This window comes from Diadema setosum, chromosome 16 (genome assembly GCF_964275005.1).
Source record: "Diadema setosum chromosome 16, eeDiaSeto1, whole genome shotgun sequence".
NCBI classification, from domain to species: Eukaryota; Metazoa; Echinodermata; class Echinoidea; order Diadematoida; family Diadematidae; genus Diadema; species Diadema setosum.
The window spans coordinates 9306021-9326895 of record NC_092700.1 but is presented as its reverse complement, the minus strand read 5'-3'; the positions used below and the strand labels follow the sequence as shown (position 1 = coordinate 9326895).

The 20875-nt window shown below is 38.9% G+C and overlaps 1 protein-coding gene and 1 pseudogene across 1 annotated transcript in view; both read right to left on the bottom strand.

The window, feature by feature from the left end:
• Window positions 1-444: 444 nt before the first annotated feature.
• On the bottom strand, window positions 445-1777 carry LOC140240137 (uncharacterized; annotated as a pseudogene).
• A 3354-nt stretch (window positions 1778-5131) lies between these two features.
• Window positions 5132-20875, bottom strand: part of LOC140240268 (uncharacterized) — a 29739-nt gene continuing 13995 nt past the window's right edge. The window contains exons 3-6 of the mRNA XM_072320052.1: window positions 17252-17487; window positions 14225-14327; window positions 11948-12109; window positions 5132-5190 (exon numbers count right to left, since the gene is read on the bottom strand). Coding sequence (XP_072176153.1) covers window positions 5132-5190; window positions 11948-12109; window positions 14225-14327; window positions 17252-17487 — 560 coding nt within the window. The remainder of the gene's footprint in view (window positions 5191-11947; window positions 12110-14224; window positions 14328-17251; window positions 17488-20875) is intronic.

The window sequence follows — 20875 nt, the reverse complement described above, 5'->3', positions numbered from 1 at the left end:
GAGTAGAATACCAGATTGAATATTATCCATTTTAAAGTGTTGGTACTAATCACTTTTGTTGAGTTCGGACAGGTCAAGAATTAATCGAACTCCTCCATTCTTGTTTGGTCTCGTGAAAATCTCTGAAATAAATTCCCCTTCTACATGGACACATTTTTCAATGACCTGTTTCTCTTCCAGAACAAGAATCTCATGGTCAATCTTGGCTGTTTCTTCAGCATTCCGCTTGTAAGAACGCACAGGTTTATCTCGAGGAGGGGGAAATTTTTCAGGGTCAAATTCTATTATATAGTCTTGAACTGCTTGTATGATGTGTGGGTCTCTTGTGATATTTTCCCAAGCAGGGAAAAAATGGCTTCAGACGACCTCCGAAGACAGCTGGTGATGTAACTAGATCGTTTTTTGTCATGTCTATGTTGTGTTCATAATAGACACCTACCTGTTCTATTTCCTCCCCTGGCTTTGGCTCTGCCTGTGGTAGGTTGGCTGCCTGTTGCAACCCTCCCTTGCTGCTGACGACGGTATGTAAGTGTGAGGAGGATCTCGAGGTCCCCCCCCCCCCTCCAAGCCTTCCCTAAAAAAAGGCTGTGCAGATGAACCGGCCATGGGGTTGGAATGTGATGTTCGGCGGTCATAGCCCCTCCCCCAAGGACAGGCAAACCCAGTCGACGTGTTTTGACGGCGAGATGTAACATCCGGTTTCTTGTACGGCTGGAACCGTGATTGCTCTCGTGTGAAGCGTGATTTCATCATGCCTGACATTGTTTTCCTTTGTTCTTGGATCTCTTTTACTTGACGCCCAAGGTCATCTCCGAACAAGTACTCTGTCACTTTGTGAGAGGGCTTGCACAGGTTGTGGAAATTTGAGTTCATGTCAGGCTTTATGCTGTCCTTTCTCATGCAGTTGAGGGAGAAATTTGCATCGCAGAGAAAGGCCATAGCATCCTGCTGAGCTTCAGACAAAGTTGCTGGAAGAGTACGAGCAAACGCGTTTATCCCTTTCAAGAGGGATGACTGGATCATTTGTAGTTTCAGATCCCTGTGTCTCGTCCCCGTGGAGATGTTCTCCCAGATTGTGCTGTTAACTTTAGGGGTTTCCAGACATGTGCAGTTTGATAGGCAGGGGTAGCGAGTTGCTGCTTCGTCGAGAGATTTCTGGTCAAGTTTCTGTCCCATCATATACACAATGGTGTCTGCGACATCCTCATCGAGTGGTTCCCCTATCCCCGCATCCCGCACGGAGCCACGAATTTCTGAGCCAATCGTGGTATCTTGAATTCTGGCGTTTGTCTTTATCTGCCTCCTGTAGGCCTACGTCCGAAAACAAGCGGTTTGCCGATAGGAAATCGGCCACGCTGCGATTATCTGCCAATTCTATGACGGGTGGTGAGCTGCTTCCCCTTTGCGTGTCGCGCTAGCCATATTCACGAAAACAATCCCGCGGCGTGTTGGCATATTGTTCTCCATGATGAGGTGTGCTCAAGGTCTCGATCATTTTCTCGAACATTGACTCGAGTTTCCCAATGCGGGACATAACCTCCGTGCTATTCTCCGCTGTAGTCACGGTCGGGTTTGGAGCGGTAGCAGCTGGTGCGGGCGGGTTCGGCTGTGCCTTCCCCGAAGCCGCGGGGCGGAATGCCTTAGGCCCCCCGCCGCTAGACAGAGTTTTGCCTGCAGCTTTCTTCTTCGCTCCCGGAGCTGGGCTGGCCTTAGGCTCACACAGCTCGGTATCTTTTTTGGCTCTTGCATTCTCCGATTTGTCAGCTTGTTCTTCCATGCTGAGTACGAACAACCAACGGTATTCACGCTTTTAAGAGAGCACGAAATGAGTTCCGTATTTCCACGGATTTCGATGATATTTTCAGATTTTTCTGGTCAGATAAAAGTCGCTTCGCGATAAAAATTGCGCTGGAACGAAGATGGCGATTGCGCGCGGAACGGCCTCTCATATTACGCAAATTCAGCCAATGGCTGAATTCTCTATCGTACATTACGAGATAAAATATCAATTATAATCACAATAACTACTAACAATAACAAAAATGATGATAATCACTACCTACTCAGGGGCGTCACCAGCTTTTTCTCAAGGGGGTGCGTTTTGACAGACTAAATGTAACCTGCGAGATTTTTTTTTTTTTATTTTTAAATTTGATATATATTGGTTCCTGTATTATCATGTACATTTACATAATCATACACTGTGTATATATTACACATGTGTACATACATAGTTTGTGGCACGTATTCATAAGCATAAGTTGTTTTCAAAGTATTTTCTACATTATCTTTGCAATCTACACACATTTTCGGATGTGAAATTGTGCGATCTGGTGCACACTTGTTATTGTATCCGTAGTATCATTTTAAACATCATACTTCAAGACTTTATTTCTGTATTCAGTATTGGATACAGATTGTCACGGGAAGTTTATAGTACTTTACGTATGGAATTGAAGATTAGCCATGGTTCTATCAAACACACAAAGTGACACACACACACACCCACAAGCGCGCCGGAACACTTCCGGTTTTTTGTTGTTGTTGTTGTTGTTTGGTTTTTTTTTTTTCTTGGGGGGGGGGGGCAAAATCTCGACCCGAGGGGGCGGGCACATTTTATGTGACGGCATGAGATCCTCAGCAAGGGAGCGAAATGACCGAGCGGTGGGGGGGGGGGGGGGTTGGGTGTGGGAAGAGGTATCATTCCCCCTCCCACGGTAGGGCCTTTTTGTAAAAGCAGAGTACAAAAGTCACGTTTGTAGAGCATCTAAAAGCAAATTTCTGGGAATTAAACATAATGGAAAAATCACTGTAAAGGACTGTGATTATAATATACGGGGGTACATTATGTGACGGTGTGAGATCCTCGACGAGGGAGCGAAGCGACCGAGCGGGGGAGGGGGATACCCCCTCCCACGGTAGGGACTTTTTGTAAAAACAGATTATGAAAGTCGCGTTTGTAGAGCATTTGTAATCAAATTTCTAGGGAATAAAACATAGTAGAACTAGAAACGTCGCTACGGCGACTGGTGTATGCCTCCGCTATAATGCATGGTTCTCCTAATAGGTCTATACTACAATGTCTTGACAATGTGTGATGAAAGTTTCACACAATTGGCAAAATATTAAAATGACAGGTTTGCCACAAATGTGCTGAATGTTCTCTTTCCTAGAACTAGGTTTAATTGGATGAATGATTAAAACATCAGAGTGCAGGTATTTGGGGAAACTGATGATTTTTACTTGACTTTTGACCCTTTTATAAGTTTATGCATTGGTTAATTTTCACGGTATTGAGAAAAAGTATAATTTCAGTATCAATGGTAGAATAGTATTATCTAAACCTGGCCTTTGACCTTTGACCTCACAGTTCCAAAGAGAATCACTGTTAGGTAGTACATGCATAAATATGTAAGTTTCATGATAATACCTTGAGTTACTTTTGAGATATGGAGGAAGAAGTGCAATTTAGCACTTTCACTTGACCTTTGACCTTTTGACCTTTGACCTTTTGGCAAGAAACTTCCCACAGAATATATATTGGGTTATACATGCATACATCAAGTTAAAAAAAAAATCTTTCAGGCATTGCATAAATATAAGGAAAGCAGTGATATTTTGAGGAGTTGACCTTGACCTTTGACCTCTTGACCTTCGACCCATGACCCCCAATTTCCCTAGATAATCACTGCCCATCGGTACTTGCATCTATACTAAGTTCCATGAAGATACCTTGAACCATTTGCGAGATATGGAGAAAAACATGAAATTTCAATCTTTTTTCAAAAAATAACCTGTGACCTTTGACCTTTGACCCCGTGACCCTAAAATCCAAACAAAGTATTATCCCCCCAGGATAAACCCCCATACCAAGTTTGATGCAAAACCACCTCACGGTTCTTGAGATATCGACAAAAACAAAACGGGACGGACGTACGGACGTACGGAGGGACGGACGTACGGACGGACGGACGACCCGAAAACATAATGCCTCCGGCCACTTCGTTGGCGGAGGCATAAAAATCACTGTGAAGTTCTATGATTACAACATACGGGGGTACATTATGTGACGATGTGAGATCCTTGGCGAGGGAGCAAAGCGACCGAGGGGTGGGGGAAGGGTGTGGGACTGTGGGAGGGGGATACCCCCTCCCACGGTAGGGAATTTTTGTCAAAGCAGAGTATAAAAGTCGCGTTTGTAGAGCATTTTAAAAGCATTTATTTAGGGAATTAAACATAGTAAAAAAAAAGCACCGCGAAGGACTGTGATGATAACTTATGAAAGCTATTCATTTTACTGTAAGTACGGGCAAAGGAAGCGAGCCACTTTCACTTCATTATTCGTCATGTCCGTCTGAACTGTATTCATTAAAAGCTTTAAACGTGATCGCATTGTTTGAGCAATACAATTTGTTCTAAAATATTATTGGCATAGAAGCATAGAAAAAAAAAGGAAAAATGTAAGGTTTTCTACATGTATGTTTCAGGGGGCACACTCGAGGTCGCGAGGCTACCATCTATAGATTAAAATTTCTCATAATTTAATATTAGTGTATAGATATAATAATGTCAATTGTTAGTGTATTATTCGTCCCGTTATGGGCGAAAAAGAGTCGCATTGTCAGTTATGAAATTGACGTCTTTTAAAACGAGAAAAGTTCCTTTATTGTTCATTATGGTCTTTCAATAATTGATCATTTATTTGTTAGAGGGGGCACGGGGGGGGGGGGCAAAATCTTGCTTTGCCCCTGATGCACACTTCTATGAAATTCTCCGGAAAGATTGTCAGTCCCAAAAATGTGTCTTAATCTTTGGGTAGGAACCGAGCGGGGGAAACATAAATCGAAGAGGATGAAGGAAGTTTTGAGTATATTGAATTCAAGTGACAGATATCTAAAATTCTTTTTGATGAAATATTCTGACATTTGCCAATCTCCCAAGTTTAAGTTTGCTAAGTGTATGGTTGGAGACCTAACGGGGGAGGGTGTGGGAGGGGTATCCCCTTCCTACGCGACGAAGATTTTGCATTTTCAGAATTGAAATTCAACAATCCATTGCACATTGAATGAATATTTGGACAGTTTTCTATAAAAAAAAAAAATAAGAAAAAAATGTTTCCTCATTTCGAGAATTATAGGGCGACGTTTGTCCACTTGTCCTCCGGGATTGATGTTTCTGCATACGAGGAAGCTGTTGCATTTTTAGAATTCAATTGAAAATAGTTCACAAAGACATTTGGAATTTAGGAAGCTCTCAATCTCCCAAGACTTTTAGTGTGCTGATAATATGAAGGGAAAGGGTTAATTCAACGGAGATAATTTAATTCAATTATTCCCTGCTACACGACGGAACTTATGCATTATCTTTTAAAATGGAGTAACAGGTCTGGTGCACACTTGCAATAAAACATTTGTTAATCTATCAATCTAAAGGTGAATTAAGTCCATGGAAAAAGACCAAACGGGAGAGGGTGTGGCATCAAGGGGTAGCCCCCCTCCCCCACGAGAGAGACTTTTCCTTTTTAGAACTGAAATTCAGCAACCTGGTGCACACTTTGGGTGAAATATTTGTACAGATGAAAATCTTCTCATCAAGGGAATTATGATTATGAGAGGGGGAAAATGATACGCTTACCTTGCAATACTTCATAGGGGGTACTTTTTTTTCTATCAAAAAGCAAGAAAATCTCATCTCTCGAATTATTAATGATGGGGGCAACATTATAATATGCTTGGCTCGCACATGGGCTCGCAGTTTCAATCTAGATTGGTGAGAAGTAAAGTACTGTACATAGACCCTACATCATTGCAGCACACATACACGTGTATGTGCTCCGTACCGTACGATATGTATTGTACGTTTGATAAATAGTAAACATTGTAAAATAGATATGTATAAAAGCCAGAGTCTGGTGTTCGATTTTTTTTTCCCACGAATTTCCTGTCCCTGGTGCCCCCCCCCCCAAAAAAAAATAATAATAATAAAGATAATAATAAAAAAAAATAATTATTATTTAGCGTCCGGCGTTGAGGTCGCTCGCAGAGTAAAGTGTTTTTTTTTTTTTTTTTAAGGTTATGAGGGGGGGGGGGGGTAGCGTTGGGTGCGAACACCCCCCCCCCCCCCGTGACGCCCATGCTACTATCGAAACTATTTGAGGGGAGCATGATATAATTAGCATCCCCCTCTTTAGTTCTTATTCGGGATGGATCTTAACACGAGTGCCGTGTTCTTTGCCCGATGATTACATATAAAGGTAACATATTTTTTTAACAAACTTTTCGGATTCTATACAACAAATGAAAGACAATTAAGAATGAAGTAATGTCATTATTATTATTACTAATTTGACTGTATTCCAGTGTCATCTCTTTTGAAGCATTGATTATTCAAGAAAGAGAAAAAAAAATTGTGCAAAATTATTTCTGAACAAATTTCAGATGTCGCTGGACTAATGTAGTTTCCCACAGATTTCCGTAAAAGTTAACATCATTAAATCAAAAGTCCTTGAATTTTAAATTAGTCTTCTGCAGTATCAACGAGGCCAAGGGGGAAAAACGCCGTATCTTCGATGGAAATGTCGGTGGACCAATGTAGATGAAGCATGGTATGGTTGGTTACATTTGCGTCTCAAAATAAATTTTCCGAATACAGGGGCATCGCAGGGGGGGGGGGGGGGGCACATTGTCTTTATCACCCAATCATTCCCGACATGTCGAACAATATATTTTCTTGCTTTCTAAGGAAAAAAAAAATTGTCCAAATATTTTATCCAAATTGTGCACCACATCGTTGAATTTCAATCCTGAAAATGCAAAATCTACCTCGCCTGGGAGGGAAATACCCTCTCTCACATCGTCCCCGTTCGGTCCTTTCCAACCTTACCACACTTTTTCACTGACGAATTTCAAAACATTTTCAACGAAAGCGTTAACCACATTTGTCACTTCAGTGTTCCCTCGGGTGTGTGTGTGTGTGTGATCTCGAATTTCATCAAACTACGCGATATTTTCTTTTGATTTCTATAAATGCAAAAGTTTCCTCCTATGCAGGGACAACATTCCTGGCAGGAGGGCAAAGTGAAACATATAATTTTGCTCCCAAATAATTCCCGCAATGCGATATTTTGTAACCATTATTATTATTTTTTTGGGGGGGGGGATAAAATACTGTCCACATACTTTATCACCCAATCATTCCCGACATGTCGAACAATATATTTTCTTGCTTTCTAAGGAAAAAAAAATTGTCCAAATATTTTATCCATATTGTGCACCGGATCGTTGGATTTCAATTCTAAAAATGCAAAATCTCTCTCGCGACACTCCAATTCCCAGAAATTCAAAGGTTATTTCATGTGGGAAGTGGATATCCACTTTCAACCCCCCCCCCCCCTCCCTGCTCGTTTGCTGTCCTCAGATTTACTAAACTTTTTCGACAATTTCCCCAAATATTCCACAAGAAAGATGAATACGAAATATTTAAGTTCAACTAAAAAAAGAACAGTTCAATTAAATTATTTTTTATCTATTAAATGAAATACATTATACGGGGTGAATTAATAACTAATTCAATTTTGAACAAATTACAATTTGAAATGACAAATCACTGGATATAATGCAATAGAATATATACGAATGATATGATAGCGACAAAAAACGAACAATGCACTCTTTTTCATTGTAACAAAATTGTAACAAAACTCAAGGGGAAAAATGAAATGTAAACACTCAAAAGCTCCCGCGGATGTGAGGAGACTACCCATCCCCCCCCCCCCTTGACACTCCGCTCATTCGGTTCCCCTCCATATAGACTCTGTATACTTGTACCTTTCCATTGACAATTTGTCCATTGATATTCCACAAAAAACGTGCATAATATCGTTCTATTTCAATTACAATCCGTCGTGTGCGAGGGGGCTACCTCCCCTACACCTTCCCGTCAACTTCCAGACAATTTTATATTACATGGCGATGACGCAAAAACGATTTAGTCATTCGTATTAATTTTTTGTAAATAACAATTTGTCAAACTTTTTGATAGAATGCTAATGATAATGACAATGAATAACACTTACATAGCGCTTGATACTGATGTTTCCAAGCGCATTAATCCGAAAAAAAAAACTATTGAGATAAGATACAGCATATATTACATAACAACAACAAAATTAGGATTGAGTAAACAGATAAGTTTGCAACACTTTCAGCATTACGGATATAGAGAGCAGGAGCTTATTCCAAAGAGTTGGGGAAAAACACAAAAATCCTTGAGCCTTTAACGGGTACATTGTGCGGGGACCATGTGATAATTGGAAAATGGAGGAAGAAATGAGAGAAAGAGTGGAAGTGGAGGAGCGGAAGAAAATCAAGTCTAAGATAAGATGGGGCAAGACTCTTTCATGTCTTGTAAACAATAAGAATAATTTTAAGGGATATACTTCGATGTATGGGTAGTCAGTGGAGGGATTATTTGGAGGACTGGAGTAATGAGGTCAGATCTTTTGTAAGGGTCACAAGCCTATATAGCAGCTGTGTTTTGAATTCTTTGAAGTGGTGCAATGCTCGAGGCAGGGACACCAACAAGAAGGGAATTGCAGTAATCAAGATGAGAAGAAGCAAACGCGTGAATTAGACGTGCAGTGGAAGACTGATACATCAAATCGCGGATTTTACCAATTTTACAAATACCCCAAGCAGCAAAACGACATGAGTTCTTAATGTGTTGTTGAAAATTCAAATGCTTATTTGTAATAACTCCGAGATCTCTGACGGGTTGAGAGATGGGATAGTACTATCTTCAAGAGAAAAAAAAAAAAAAATCGGTGAGAGAACTTCCCCGCCCGAACTGAGAATGCCAACATAAGAATTCCAATTTGACGCAATTCAACAGAAAAAAAAGGATGTCCAAAAAAAAAATGTGTAACAGAGCGCTGAATTTCAAGTCTGAAAATGCAAAATCTCCCAAACCTAATACAGCTCCCCCGCTCATTCGCTCCGCTCCCTCGCACAGTTCTCCCAATCCATATGTTGCTCCCCCCCCTCGTGAAAAGGGATCTACCACTGTTCCGAATTTTTAATCCAAACCCAGACAAACTGATATCTATCGACATCGAAGTAAATTATGATTGTGTGTGTGTGTGTGTGTGTGTGTGTGTGATGTCAGCTGCTACATAAAAGTTCATTGTTTGTACGCCATAGGTGCATACACGGAACAACTTTCATTCAAGAAACACGAGAATCGTCACATTCTGATCATACTGTGTTCATTTGTTAGAGACGCCAAACTGTATTTTTGCGTGTTTTAACTGTCTTTGCAGAGTGACGATGTGACTTGCTGGCACATTTCCCTACACTTGATAAACTTGTGACTCAAAATAAATTTTCCGAAATATTAGGGAATTGGTCTTTCTTTATTAATGCACTGGTTAATTATTTCTTGAAAATAAAACAAACAACAAACAACACCATCAATAAAAAAACAAGAACTTTGTTACTAAATGAAGAATGAATGCAATTTCCAGTTTCGTACAATGCTTTTTAACCAAAATTTAATATGGAAAATGAATAAAACTAACGAACCACGTCTTGTCTAAGACATTGTGGCGATTAGCATGTAGTCCTGAATAACTGATTTACGCGAATATTGTAATTTTCTAAGCCTTACGATAAATTCGAGTTTTCACAAGCTAGTTATGTAGCTTCGGCGATAAACTTCTTATATTTTGGTACAGTCTACGGCAGTGACACTTCTTCAAAAAGAAAAGGAAAAAAGTGTAATATTGTGTATGTCCTCTCGCCACAAGGCACCGAACATAAGATGAGAGCATGCAGGGATGCTCACTTATCTAAACATGATATTATTCAGTCATTTTGTACGATTATTTCTTATCTTACCTGATGGTGCACTCATTAAAGCAAGTTCACGTTCGAATTGGTGATGTTGCTCCATCAAACGCCTTAATAACTCTGAAATATTGGACACGAGTAACAAAATAACAAAATATGTATTATTTTCTCTTTCGGACGATCAGACGCTAACAATATTTACAAATAAAAACAAAAAGATATTCTAAGCATACAATCTATTTTGGCAATTATTGAGAGTATTGTTAGTATACTAATGATGCACAGGATAGAGTGTGTTAGTGAAGGTGCGGCGCGCTCGAGAGTATTGACAATGGTGCGACATGCACGAGGCGCAGCCGAGTGCATGTTTGCAACCGTTGTCAATACTCGAGAGTGAGCCGCACCTTCACTAACGCCACGAAATAATCCTGTGCATCATTTGTTTTATAAAATGGGTCGAAAACTAACAGCATTATTCACGTACCTTTGTGGGTCAATACCAGTCAGCTACATGTAGCACTCGCTCAAAAGTCAAGATGTCCGAAGATGTTCGTCCCAAACATTTACGCACGTCGCACTCGGAAATCCCGCACATAAGTACTGTACGTACGTATAAGAGTATACGTACGCCACGTACTGTTATGCACAAGAAAGGCCGCCGGCTGTTGTGGCAGCCCGCAGCCCGAACTAGAAGTTGTTTACAGGATTGACAGCGCGTATAGTAGCGCGTGACGCACTTGTAACAACTGATTGAGTGCGCACTGCTAGTGTATAACATTGTGACGTACGTCAGGCCAGGGAGGTGGAAGAGAGACTCTTCTTAGTGCATACCTGAAGAAAATAATGCACGCACACGTGACTCATTTCAGCGCTTCCAATTGGCTACATTCTTGAACTCATTTTATAATATGTATTCAATCACTCATGCGACCATGCAGCACAGACGCTACACATGCTACCACAGTAGATTTGTCTCTGTCTTCTAGTCCCTGCCAACTGTACTGTACCACATTATCGTTCTGAAGACAAAATTAAAATATCTATGAAAGCCACATTTCTTTTGACTGTGTTGAGTCCTACTTATATACCTTCACGAGGGCCATGTGTAGGCCTACCACTTGAACCTCTTTTAGGTTGATTCACGGATTGAGTTTATTGTGTTCTTTAATAGTCACCTACACATGTCTCTCCTACACTTATTATTAAGGTAAGATGTAAATATTCTCCAGAAAAGCACGACAAATATCCAAGGCGGTAAACAGTGGCCGCCATTCTTTCACTGGGAGAGACATAACGAATTGAATCGTAATTATGTATGCCAAATTCACGTATCATTTTAAAATGGGAATCTGTGTTTTCAGAAGTTGATCGAAACTAATAGATATTCTAGGACCATTTTTCAAGCCTATAACCTCTCTCTCTCTCTCTTGCTCTCCCTCCCTCTCTCTCTCTCTCTCTCTCTCGCTCTCCCTCCCCCCCCCCTCTCTCTCTCTATATATATATATGTATATATAATATTATATATATATATATATATATATATATATAAGCTTCCGTGTATTGACTGTACATTGTACATTGTGGCAGATGACGAAATCATGACATTGACAACTGATAAACTTACCCGTTGCAGATCCAATGTATAGGCAAATGTTTTGTTTTGTTTTTGTATGAACAGTAGGCATACTCAATTTAGGATGGATAGATAGAGAAATCTACATACCATCAAAACTGGGTTCAGGAAATGTACTACTATTCATGCTGATCTTAATCCCTTAAAATACCTATTCTGATTCAAAGTAAGAATGAGATTGTTAACAGACATACTCACTGACACAAATGCACACAAGTAAAGAATATAAATGTTATAGCACAGACTATATAAATTTGGGAAATGAATAGTAAACAAAATATTCTCAAATATGAACTCCAAAAACAAATAAAATTTTTACTTGTGCTTGATATATCTTGCTGTAAAAATACCAAAAAATAAAAAATAAACACACACACACACAAATATCCTATTGTTACATGGTGGAGATAATCAACCTTAAACATGTTTGAGGCTTTCTGTCCTGACGTATGAAGAAGTTTGAGAGTACCTTTTCTTTTTCTTCTGTGATACCAAACGCCAACTAAAATGGTAACGAGGAGCACTGTGATATTCGCAATGGTAGACGCCACGATGAAAAATGTCAAATCCTTCACCAACGGTTTTTCGGACACGGGTGCAGTTGCCTCGACAGTTATACTTTGAGGAGTTCCTGTAAAGCCCGGCGAAATATTTGTTAGTTTATTCATTGTTTCACTTATCAATCAGTTCATTCAAAAATGCCACAGACGGAAGGATAAAGAATAAAGGCATGAAAACACAAAGCACAAAATTCTTAAACTTGCTTTTGTCATGTTTTTGTACATTATCGAACGTCAAACATACACACACACACACCCACACACACAAAAGCAACATGTTAGTAATGACGTGTACACATCAGACTTTGCCTGTAGCGCACGGTATTGCCTCACTTTTTTATGTGATAAAAACATCAACAATGGATAGGTGCAAACTAAAGATGTACTAGTGAAAGTATAGTGCAAAAGGCCTTTAAAAAAGTATAATAATGATAACATAACAATGCCCCGTTCTTCTTAGTATTCGTTATCGACTATGTTTACATGTACTCTCAAATCTGTATACTATTAAACAGTGAAATATGACATTGAACCTGCAGGAGTAAAGGATAAATTTTCACAACGCAGGAGATAATGGGATGGCAAGAATGTGTTTTCCAGTTATTATTCAAAGTTAAAACAAAACAAAATAAGACGTGGATTCAGTCATAGCGCTTGTCTACACTGTAAAGACGTCGGTGTTAGATTTAACACCGTGGGTGTTGAATCTAACACCGATCAAACTTCAATAGAGGACCACACCCACAGGTGTTGAAAATGTATTGTGACGGTGTTAAAAAGTGTTCGCCTGGCACTTCGTGGTGTTAATTTGACACTTTGGCAGGCGATATTTTTGACACTGCGCTAGAGTTGATTCAATAATGACACCGCATGGTGTTGATTTGATATTGATGGTGTTAATTTTAATGGTATAACACCCGTCCAGCTTCAATAGAGGACCACACCAACTGGTGTTACTGTGGTGTAAATGTGACCCTGCACCTCAAAACAAACAAAACGTCGCCGGACATGAATTTTTAGTTAAGACCATATTCTGAAAGAGCAGACTTTAAGCTTTAAAATGATGTATAACTCAAATAAAATGGACTCTCCTAACCTATCTCAATATTGGAAAGAAAGCACAAACTCAGGGGCTCTGAAGTACAGTGTCTATTCAAGCACTTAATCTTTACCAAACTGTGCTGGCTGTGCGATGAATGGGACAAAAAACAGGAAGTAAACCACGAGAGTAACGACAATGAAGGGATTATCAGATTAAAATGAAATTAAGCATGCCTCATTAACACATTCTGTCCATAATTACTGCCAACTTTCAAAGCAGTAGCACTATCCTTTCAAAAGTTATTAGAGTTGAAAGTGAAGAGTGTGGACAAGGTTTTTCAGAAATGAAAAAGGGATTCTAAAGACACACCTAATCACATTATTCTACCAAAAATGTTCGAGATAAACTGCTAAAAAACACACTTTCCTGCCCATTTTATGATACCAAATTTTAGCATAATGTAAAAGAAGACCCGCTCTTTCAGAAAATATGAAAAAGTCAAGTTCGGCTAGGTTGACCCATTTCACTTATTTTCAGTCCTTCGGCAAAATCAGTGTGTGCGACTTTATGTTCGTTTTGAGGTGCACGGTCACAAATGTGTTTACACATTTTTTTCAAAAATCAAGCACTTTATCGGAAAATTCTGTATCGTCTTGTTCAAGTTCAAAATTAGCAAGAAGTGCAGTAACTATAAAGAAGCTATTCAAAAAACAATTTTAAATTTTGAAATGACACCCGGAAGTGTTAATCTAACACCACGAATGAGCACCCGAAATTTAATACCAGTTCGGTGTTTCACATTTAACACCGGACTTTTTGCAGTGTACTGTTAATAAGGATATCTTGACATTACCGCATCGTAGATCTCAAACTGAAGACTTACTACCCCCTAAGAGTTTATTTTCTGTCAACTGTGACTGGAAAGAGATACTGTATAAAGTACATGTCATGTACACTGGTGGATGGATATAGGGGATCAGAACTTGCACTTCAGATTATTTTTTGTACGCGTAGAATTATCTTTCCTAATGATTCAAGAGATCAACTGAAAGGAAAATCCACGTTTAATAACTTAACAGGTGATTTAACAAAATTCTTCATACACAATTGTGTTTGTGCAACGGATGTGTCGTGGTGATTTTACCTTGGTTGTAATGTTCAATGAACGCGGTTATTTTACTCGACCCGTTCACCGCACTACCCGCTGCCAGGCAAGTGAGTCTGCTTCCGACATCATATTTGGAAACCTGGAGGAATGACAGATTGCTCAAAGGTTCCTCTTTTGCTGTTATAACATTTGAAACTTAGTTAAGATGTTTTCTGTCATTACTACATGAAACACACCTGGAATATTCCCCGGGCGGAATTCTTCTTTTACATTTCAAATTAATTCATTAATTTCTATTTGATGAGCAGCTCCATATATGGGCCGTGACGCGAGAAAAGGGCCCTTAGCGCTGCTGCACGCAAACGCCAGAAAACGGCGCGGTAGTATGACAAAGCAATACGCTTAAAAAAGATCAACTAGCTAACTGCGCACACATGCATATGTACGCATAAAAAAGTGACAGGATTTGGACAAAACATGCCTTTTTTTTTTGGGAATGTCGTAATGGGGTCATTTAGGATTGGAATTTCAGAAAAAAATGTTTCCGTAGGCCTATCTAAATACATCAGAGTTCCTTCTACACTGTGGAGGTGAAAACTTATTTTCGGTATTTAATGCCCTAAGGGTCCTTTTCTCGCGTCACGGCCCATAATCCATATACAACCTTGTATATATTATGTTATTATTATAATCATTATTATTATCATATATACATATACACACACACACACACACACATATATATATATATATATATATATGTTGTTTTATTATTATTATTATTATTATTATTATTATTATTATTATTATTATCATTATTATTTATGTGTGACCCTGCATCACAAAACCAACAAAAAAGTCGCAAGACATGGATTTTTAGTTACGGGCAGATTCTGGAAGAGCACACTCTAAGCTCAATTTATAACTCAACATATGCTCAATGCAAATAGACTCCCCTAACCTATTGGAAAGAACGCGCACATTCTGGAAAAGTGTGAACTGAGAAAAGAGACTCTGAAGTACAGGGTCTATTCAAGCGCTTAATCTTTCACCAAGGCGCGCTATATAGCTGTGTAATGAAAGGAACAAAACACAGGATGTCAACCACCGGATCAACAACAATGAAGAGATTATGAGATTAAGCTGAAATTGAGCACGTTCTATGAATACATTCTGTCTATGTTTAATGTCAACTTACAACACAGTAGCATTATCCTTTCAAAAGTTATTGGAATTGAAAGTGAAGAGTGTGTAAAGGATTTCAAAAATGAAAAGGGACCCCTAATACATACCTGATCATTGTACACTCTCCCCCCAAAGGGGGTTGTAGAAAAACTGCTGAAAACACACTTTCCCATTTATATCATGATCTCAAATTAAAGAATATTGTAGAAGAAAGATAGCTCTTTCAGAAAATATGAAAAATTCAAAAATTACTTAGTTGACCCATTTCACCTGTTTTGAGGACTTACGTTATAATCAAGGGTGCGACTCTTTGTTTTGTGTTGCACGGCCACATATAAATATATACATACACAATGTATATATTCATATAGGCCTGCATATATTTCACAGAAGGCCTGTTTAGTAACAAACAATTTATTTCGGGCTTTACACTTGCAATACTCACGAGATTTCTCAACGCCTAGATAATGAATAATAATGCATGTCTCTGACTGCTCCATTGTGAAACAGAATTAAAGCAAAATCAGCGGAGTTAAAGGGAATGCAAACCCAAAGAACAACGTGGATTGAGTGAAAGCAGTAACATTAGAAGAACACATCAGTGAAAGTTTGAGGAAAATTGGGCAATCGATGCAAAAGTTATGAATTTTTAAAGTTTTGTAGTTAGATCTGCTGGCTAAGGAGACTACTAGAAGTTATGACGTATGAGTGGACTACAATATAAAGAAAATATAAAGGGAATTAAATTTAAAAAAATTCATGAAAATTACACATTCCATCATCTTATTACTGACATATGTTAAGGGTAGCACTTATTCCCCTTATTTCTAAAAGCGGTTAGTCAAGTAGTCTCTCATTTTGCTAGAAAGTTATTATTTTAGGAATTCTTTTTATATTTTCGTTATATTGTTGTCCACTCATACGTCATAACCTCTAGAAGTCTCCTCATCCAGAGGTTCCAATACCAAAACTTTAAAAATTCATAACTTTTGCATCGATCGTCCGCTTTTCCTCAAACTTTCACTGATGTGTTCTACTAATGTTAATGCTTTTACTCAATCCACATTGCTCTTTGGGTTTGCGTTCCCTTTAAAGGGGCCGTAAGTTTTCATACCACCGGGTTATACAGTTTTAGCAATCAGAAAATCCATGCTAATGATAGGCCACTCTATTCTGACATCTAAACGTGGTCGTCGAGATTGTACCCAAAGAGACATTACATTTGTGAAAACTACAAGATATTAAAAAGGTCTAGGTATGGGCAATATTGAAACTGATATTTCAAATCTACGCAAATAAATTAGAAATGGTTTGACAGTTTACTGCCTACTCTCAGTATTCCGGGGAGAAACATTCTACACAGTTTCGAAATTGAGTCTTGACTGTTTCCTCCCCCTCCACCCTCGGTGTTTTGAATGGCCCTATTGTTTCTAAAATATTTAGTGCCTATACCTTTTGCAGGTCACACTGTAAACATCTGAGAACTACCTTTCCTCATAGGTCCTAATTGTTTGTTTGTTTTGGGTTTTTTTTTCAGTGATGCTGCTTTTCCATTCTTTTTGACATAAGATTCGGAGTGCAGATTCGGACAAACTTTAAGCACCGGAAAGCCTGAGATGTGATTCAGGGTATCATATCATTATTCAGCAATTACACTAGATATTCCTTGAGACAAGTTTATGTTCAGAAAATATGTATTTCAGAAATCTAAGTTGAGTCCATTTTTACTCCATTATCTCGCCATTATTGGATAAGCAATTTTCATCAGCCCCCTTCCATTTTTTATTTTATTTTTTTGCTACACTTAAAAATCTAAGTGGGACAAAAGGCAAATAATCCTTAATATATTTGAGTAGCCATGGTTAAGGAACTTCTCACCTTTATGGGCAGAGATACATTCCAGAGCCCCCCTTCTTCTTGTTTCTCATCCATCAAGTTTGTGCCGCCCTCGGTGATGTTCCATGAGAGGCGAACTGCGGGGCGAACCATGTTTACTCGACATATAATAGTAAATGTTTCGGAATCCTCAATTGACTCAGCTACCGTGTAGATACACACTCCCTCCCGTATTGGCGTGCAGTAGTCAACAGTCGGGTGCAGTGGTTGGGCAAGATCTGGTGGACAAATGGTAATGTAAATTGATATCAGCTTCGGGAGTGGACCAATAATCAAGAAGAAGTCAACAAGTCGGATTTTCAATCATTATTATGATTATACGTGACCGTGCATCACAAAACCAACAAAAAGTGGCACCCATTAATTTTAGGTGTGGATTCAAAAAAAAAAAAACCAGTGAAACAGGGCAACCAGGTCAATATTGAGTTTTTCATATTTTCTGAAAGATCTATTCTCTAGAACTATAAAGTTAATAATTAGCTTAAAATAAGCTCCTGGGAATCTACGCCCTTCACGCAATTATACACAGTCTCCGTTGTTCTCATGTATTTCTTCGACAATTCACACATTCGGTTTGTCTTTTAAAATATATTGACGGTTTGTCTGTGAGAGGTGGATTTACACGTACACTGTACCATAAGTGATTGGAACACACCGCAAGTGTTAAAAAAAAAATGACAAGAGCATAATATGCATGATGGCAACTGCCAGTCTAAGTTCCAAGGTGAGATGGAGCTGTCATAATGGAAGAATCCTTGTAGCATGGCTTAACCATTTAATGCGCCTACTGCCGATTGCATTGGATACTGGAGGATGTCTTGCAGTGAAGACAGGCAAAAAAGCTCACCCGAGCCGAAGGCTCGAGTGAGCTAGTGCGATGACTTTTCGTCCGCCGTCTGTCGTCCGTCATGTGTCGTGCGTCATGCATAAAATGTTTACATTTTCATCTTCTTTTCCAGAACCAGTGGGCAGATTTCAACCAAACTTGGAGGGAATCAGCCTTGTTCGTGTGGAGTATGTGGCCCCCGGGGCCCAAGGGAGGGGCCCCAAGGGAAAAGGGGTAAACTCTAAAAATCTTCTTCTCGGACCCAAACCCAAAAAGCAGTACTGTCTAGTTATGTTGTATGTAGATACCTTTATATTTATGACGAATGTAGTTTGTTTATGGCAAGACCCAAGATGGCACCCTTGGGCAGGGGGGGGGGGGGGGATGCGAATGCGAATTTCAATCAAACTTGGTGGGGATCATCCTAACCGAATAGGGACCCAAAGTTATTCACGTGGAGCATGTGGCCCCAAGGGGGGCCCATGTAGAGAGCCCTCAAGGCGAAAAAGGAGTAAACTTTAAAAATCTTCTTTCCAGACCCAAGAGCAATAGCGTCTATAGGCATGTTGTATGTAGATACCTTCATATGTGAAGAATATGGTTTGTTCATTGGAAGACCCATGATGTTTATTTTTGTCTGTTATATGTTATGTTTATTTGAAAGCCTATTATGACTTTACGAAGAGAATGGTGTGTCACAGAAATAATTCTGACATACTTTTGTTGACCTTTTACCTCTTTCAAAATATGTAATTACACATAAAAACAATGAAAATGGCATAGAGCATAAAACTACATAAAAAAAAACAAACAAACGTACAGGCGGTTTCAGGCATTTTAGGGAGCACTGAAATAGGTATTTTTTAGCAGTTGAATTTAATACTAATGGTTAACAGCATACTTGTACCCATTTTCATTAAACAATTTGCATAGCCTCTCTGAAAATGAAGTACTAAATGAATCAGTTTGTTTATGATGATTAACCAATCTATGATGTGGTAAACAAAGCCAAGCAAATGGAGTCAAATCGTACGTATTGTCTTTATTGCCTAGAATAAATACCAAATTTAAAATTTTCTCAAGAATATTACCCACAGTGACAAAAATGTCCAACGCGTTACTTGTCCCACGCGTTACTATACCCATCTTTTTAAAATTGACCTTGAGAGATGAATATGAATGAAACAAGTTGTTTTGTACTAAGTAATAGATGTGTAACAAGTTGTTCACAATGATTTTTTAGTGCGACAAGTATTTTCACAATATTTGAGAAACGAAAAAAAAAATCTTTCTGGTCCTACGCGTTACTGGAGAATAAATTAGCACAAATTGATTATGGAATGATTAATTCTCATTATTGTTGTTTTGTGTGTAGGTACCTATCTACCGGAAACAACCAACAATTGAGCTTCCATCACTAACTGTGAAATATACGGTTTAATTTGTTTGATGTCCCACGCGTTTACTGGTGCAAAATAGCTTGGACTTGCCCCTAGGCATACATCTTATACATGTAGATATCTTTATAGATGAGGAATATAAGCTGTTCATGGCAATCTATTTAGGATGGCCCCTTGGGTTCCTTGAGGTGTGAAAGTTTGGAGGGGGGGGGGGAACAAACAAGGGGGTGGGGACCAGAATCAAATTTCCATCTTCTTCAGAAACAATGGGCAGATTTCAACCTAAATTGTTTGGAATCATCCTTTCGGTATGAAGGACTCACAGTTTTTGGTAGGCCTATGTTTTTTTGTGTTGTTTTGTTTTTTGTTTTTAAGCGAGAAGGATCTTAATTTAGAGGGAAACTGCGTCAAGTGTATTGACTGCGATACTCGAGTTAGCGGCTACCCCCCCCCCCCCCGGGCCTTTTGTTAATGGCTAGGGTGTTGCCATGTCAACAATTTATCGTCGCAACAAACTATGACCAAAAACTTGCAGATCAAATTATTTTCTTAATTTTTGCCAAATGCTCACGATAGTTGACACGCACTTTGGTCTTGGAGTGAAGACGTTCAAGACATATTCGCTAAAGGATGGATACTGCATTGTCATGGTAATGACATATAACAATAAATCAGAGAAAATGCAAAAAAAAAAAATGCTTTTGTTTCTCACGTAAGCGTACTTGGGCGTGGGTTTCATTTCATTTCATTCATTTATTTATGCACGGTACATACTTCAGTCCGAAGACTGTTCTTCCGCAGGTCCGTGCGGATAAAATACAACATAGATATACAGACATGAAAAAAGACACCAAACAAACAAAAAACAAAACTCATACATAAAAAACCAAAAACATATAGAAAACACAAAAAACATGGTGATGAAACTGCGGCACACATTTACAGTTCAGTTCAGTTCAGTTCAGTTCAGTTATGATCAAAGATAACCAGGTACAATCAGTATATAAGTACAACACTGTAGTTTAAAATGAAAGAGACGAAAACAAAGGAGAGTTCAGGAGAGAGAGAGAGAAGGAGGGAGGCAGACAGAAAGAGAGAGAGAGAGAGAGGAGATAAAGAGAATAAATCCCATGCAAAGGGGGAAAAATTGAAAAAGTTGTAAATTAACAGTTTCGGTCAAGTGCATTTTTAAAGCTTACAAACGTTGGTTTTTATTTCACTTCCAATGTTAACTTATTCCAACGTATTTGATCCAGATGTCAAACTTTTATGTTTAAAACAAGTCTTAATCAAGTCTTAGTCAAGGCCAAGTCAAGCCCTGTCAGATTAAGTACGCAGAATCAAAATGCACTCTTTGATGTACGAGAAGCAGCATTTTTT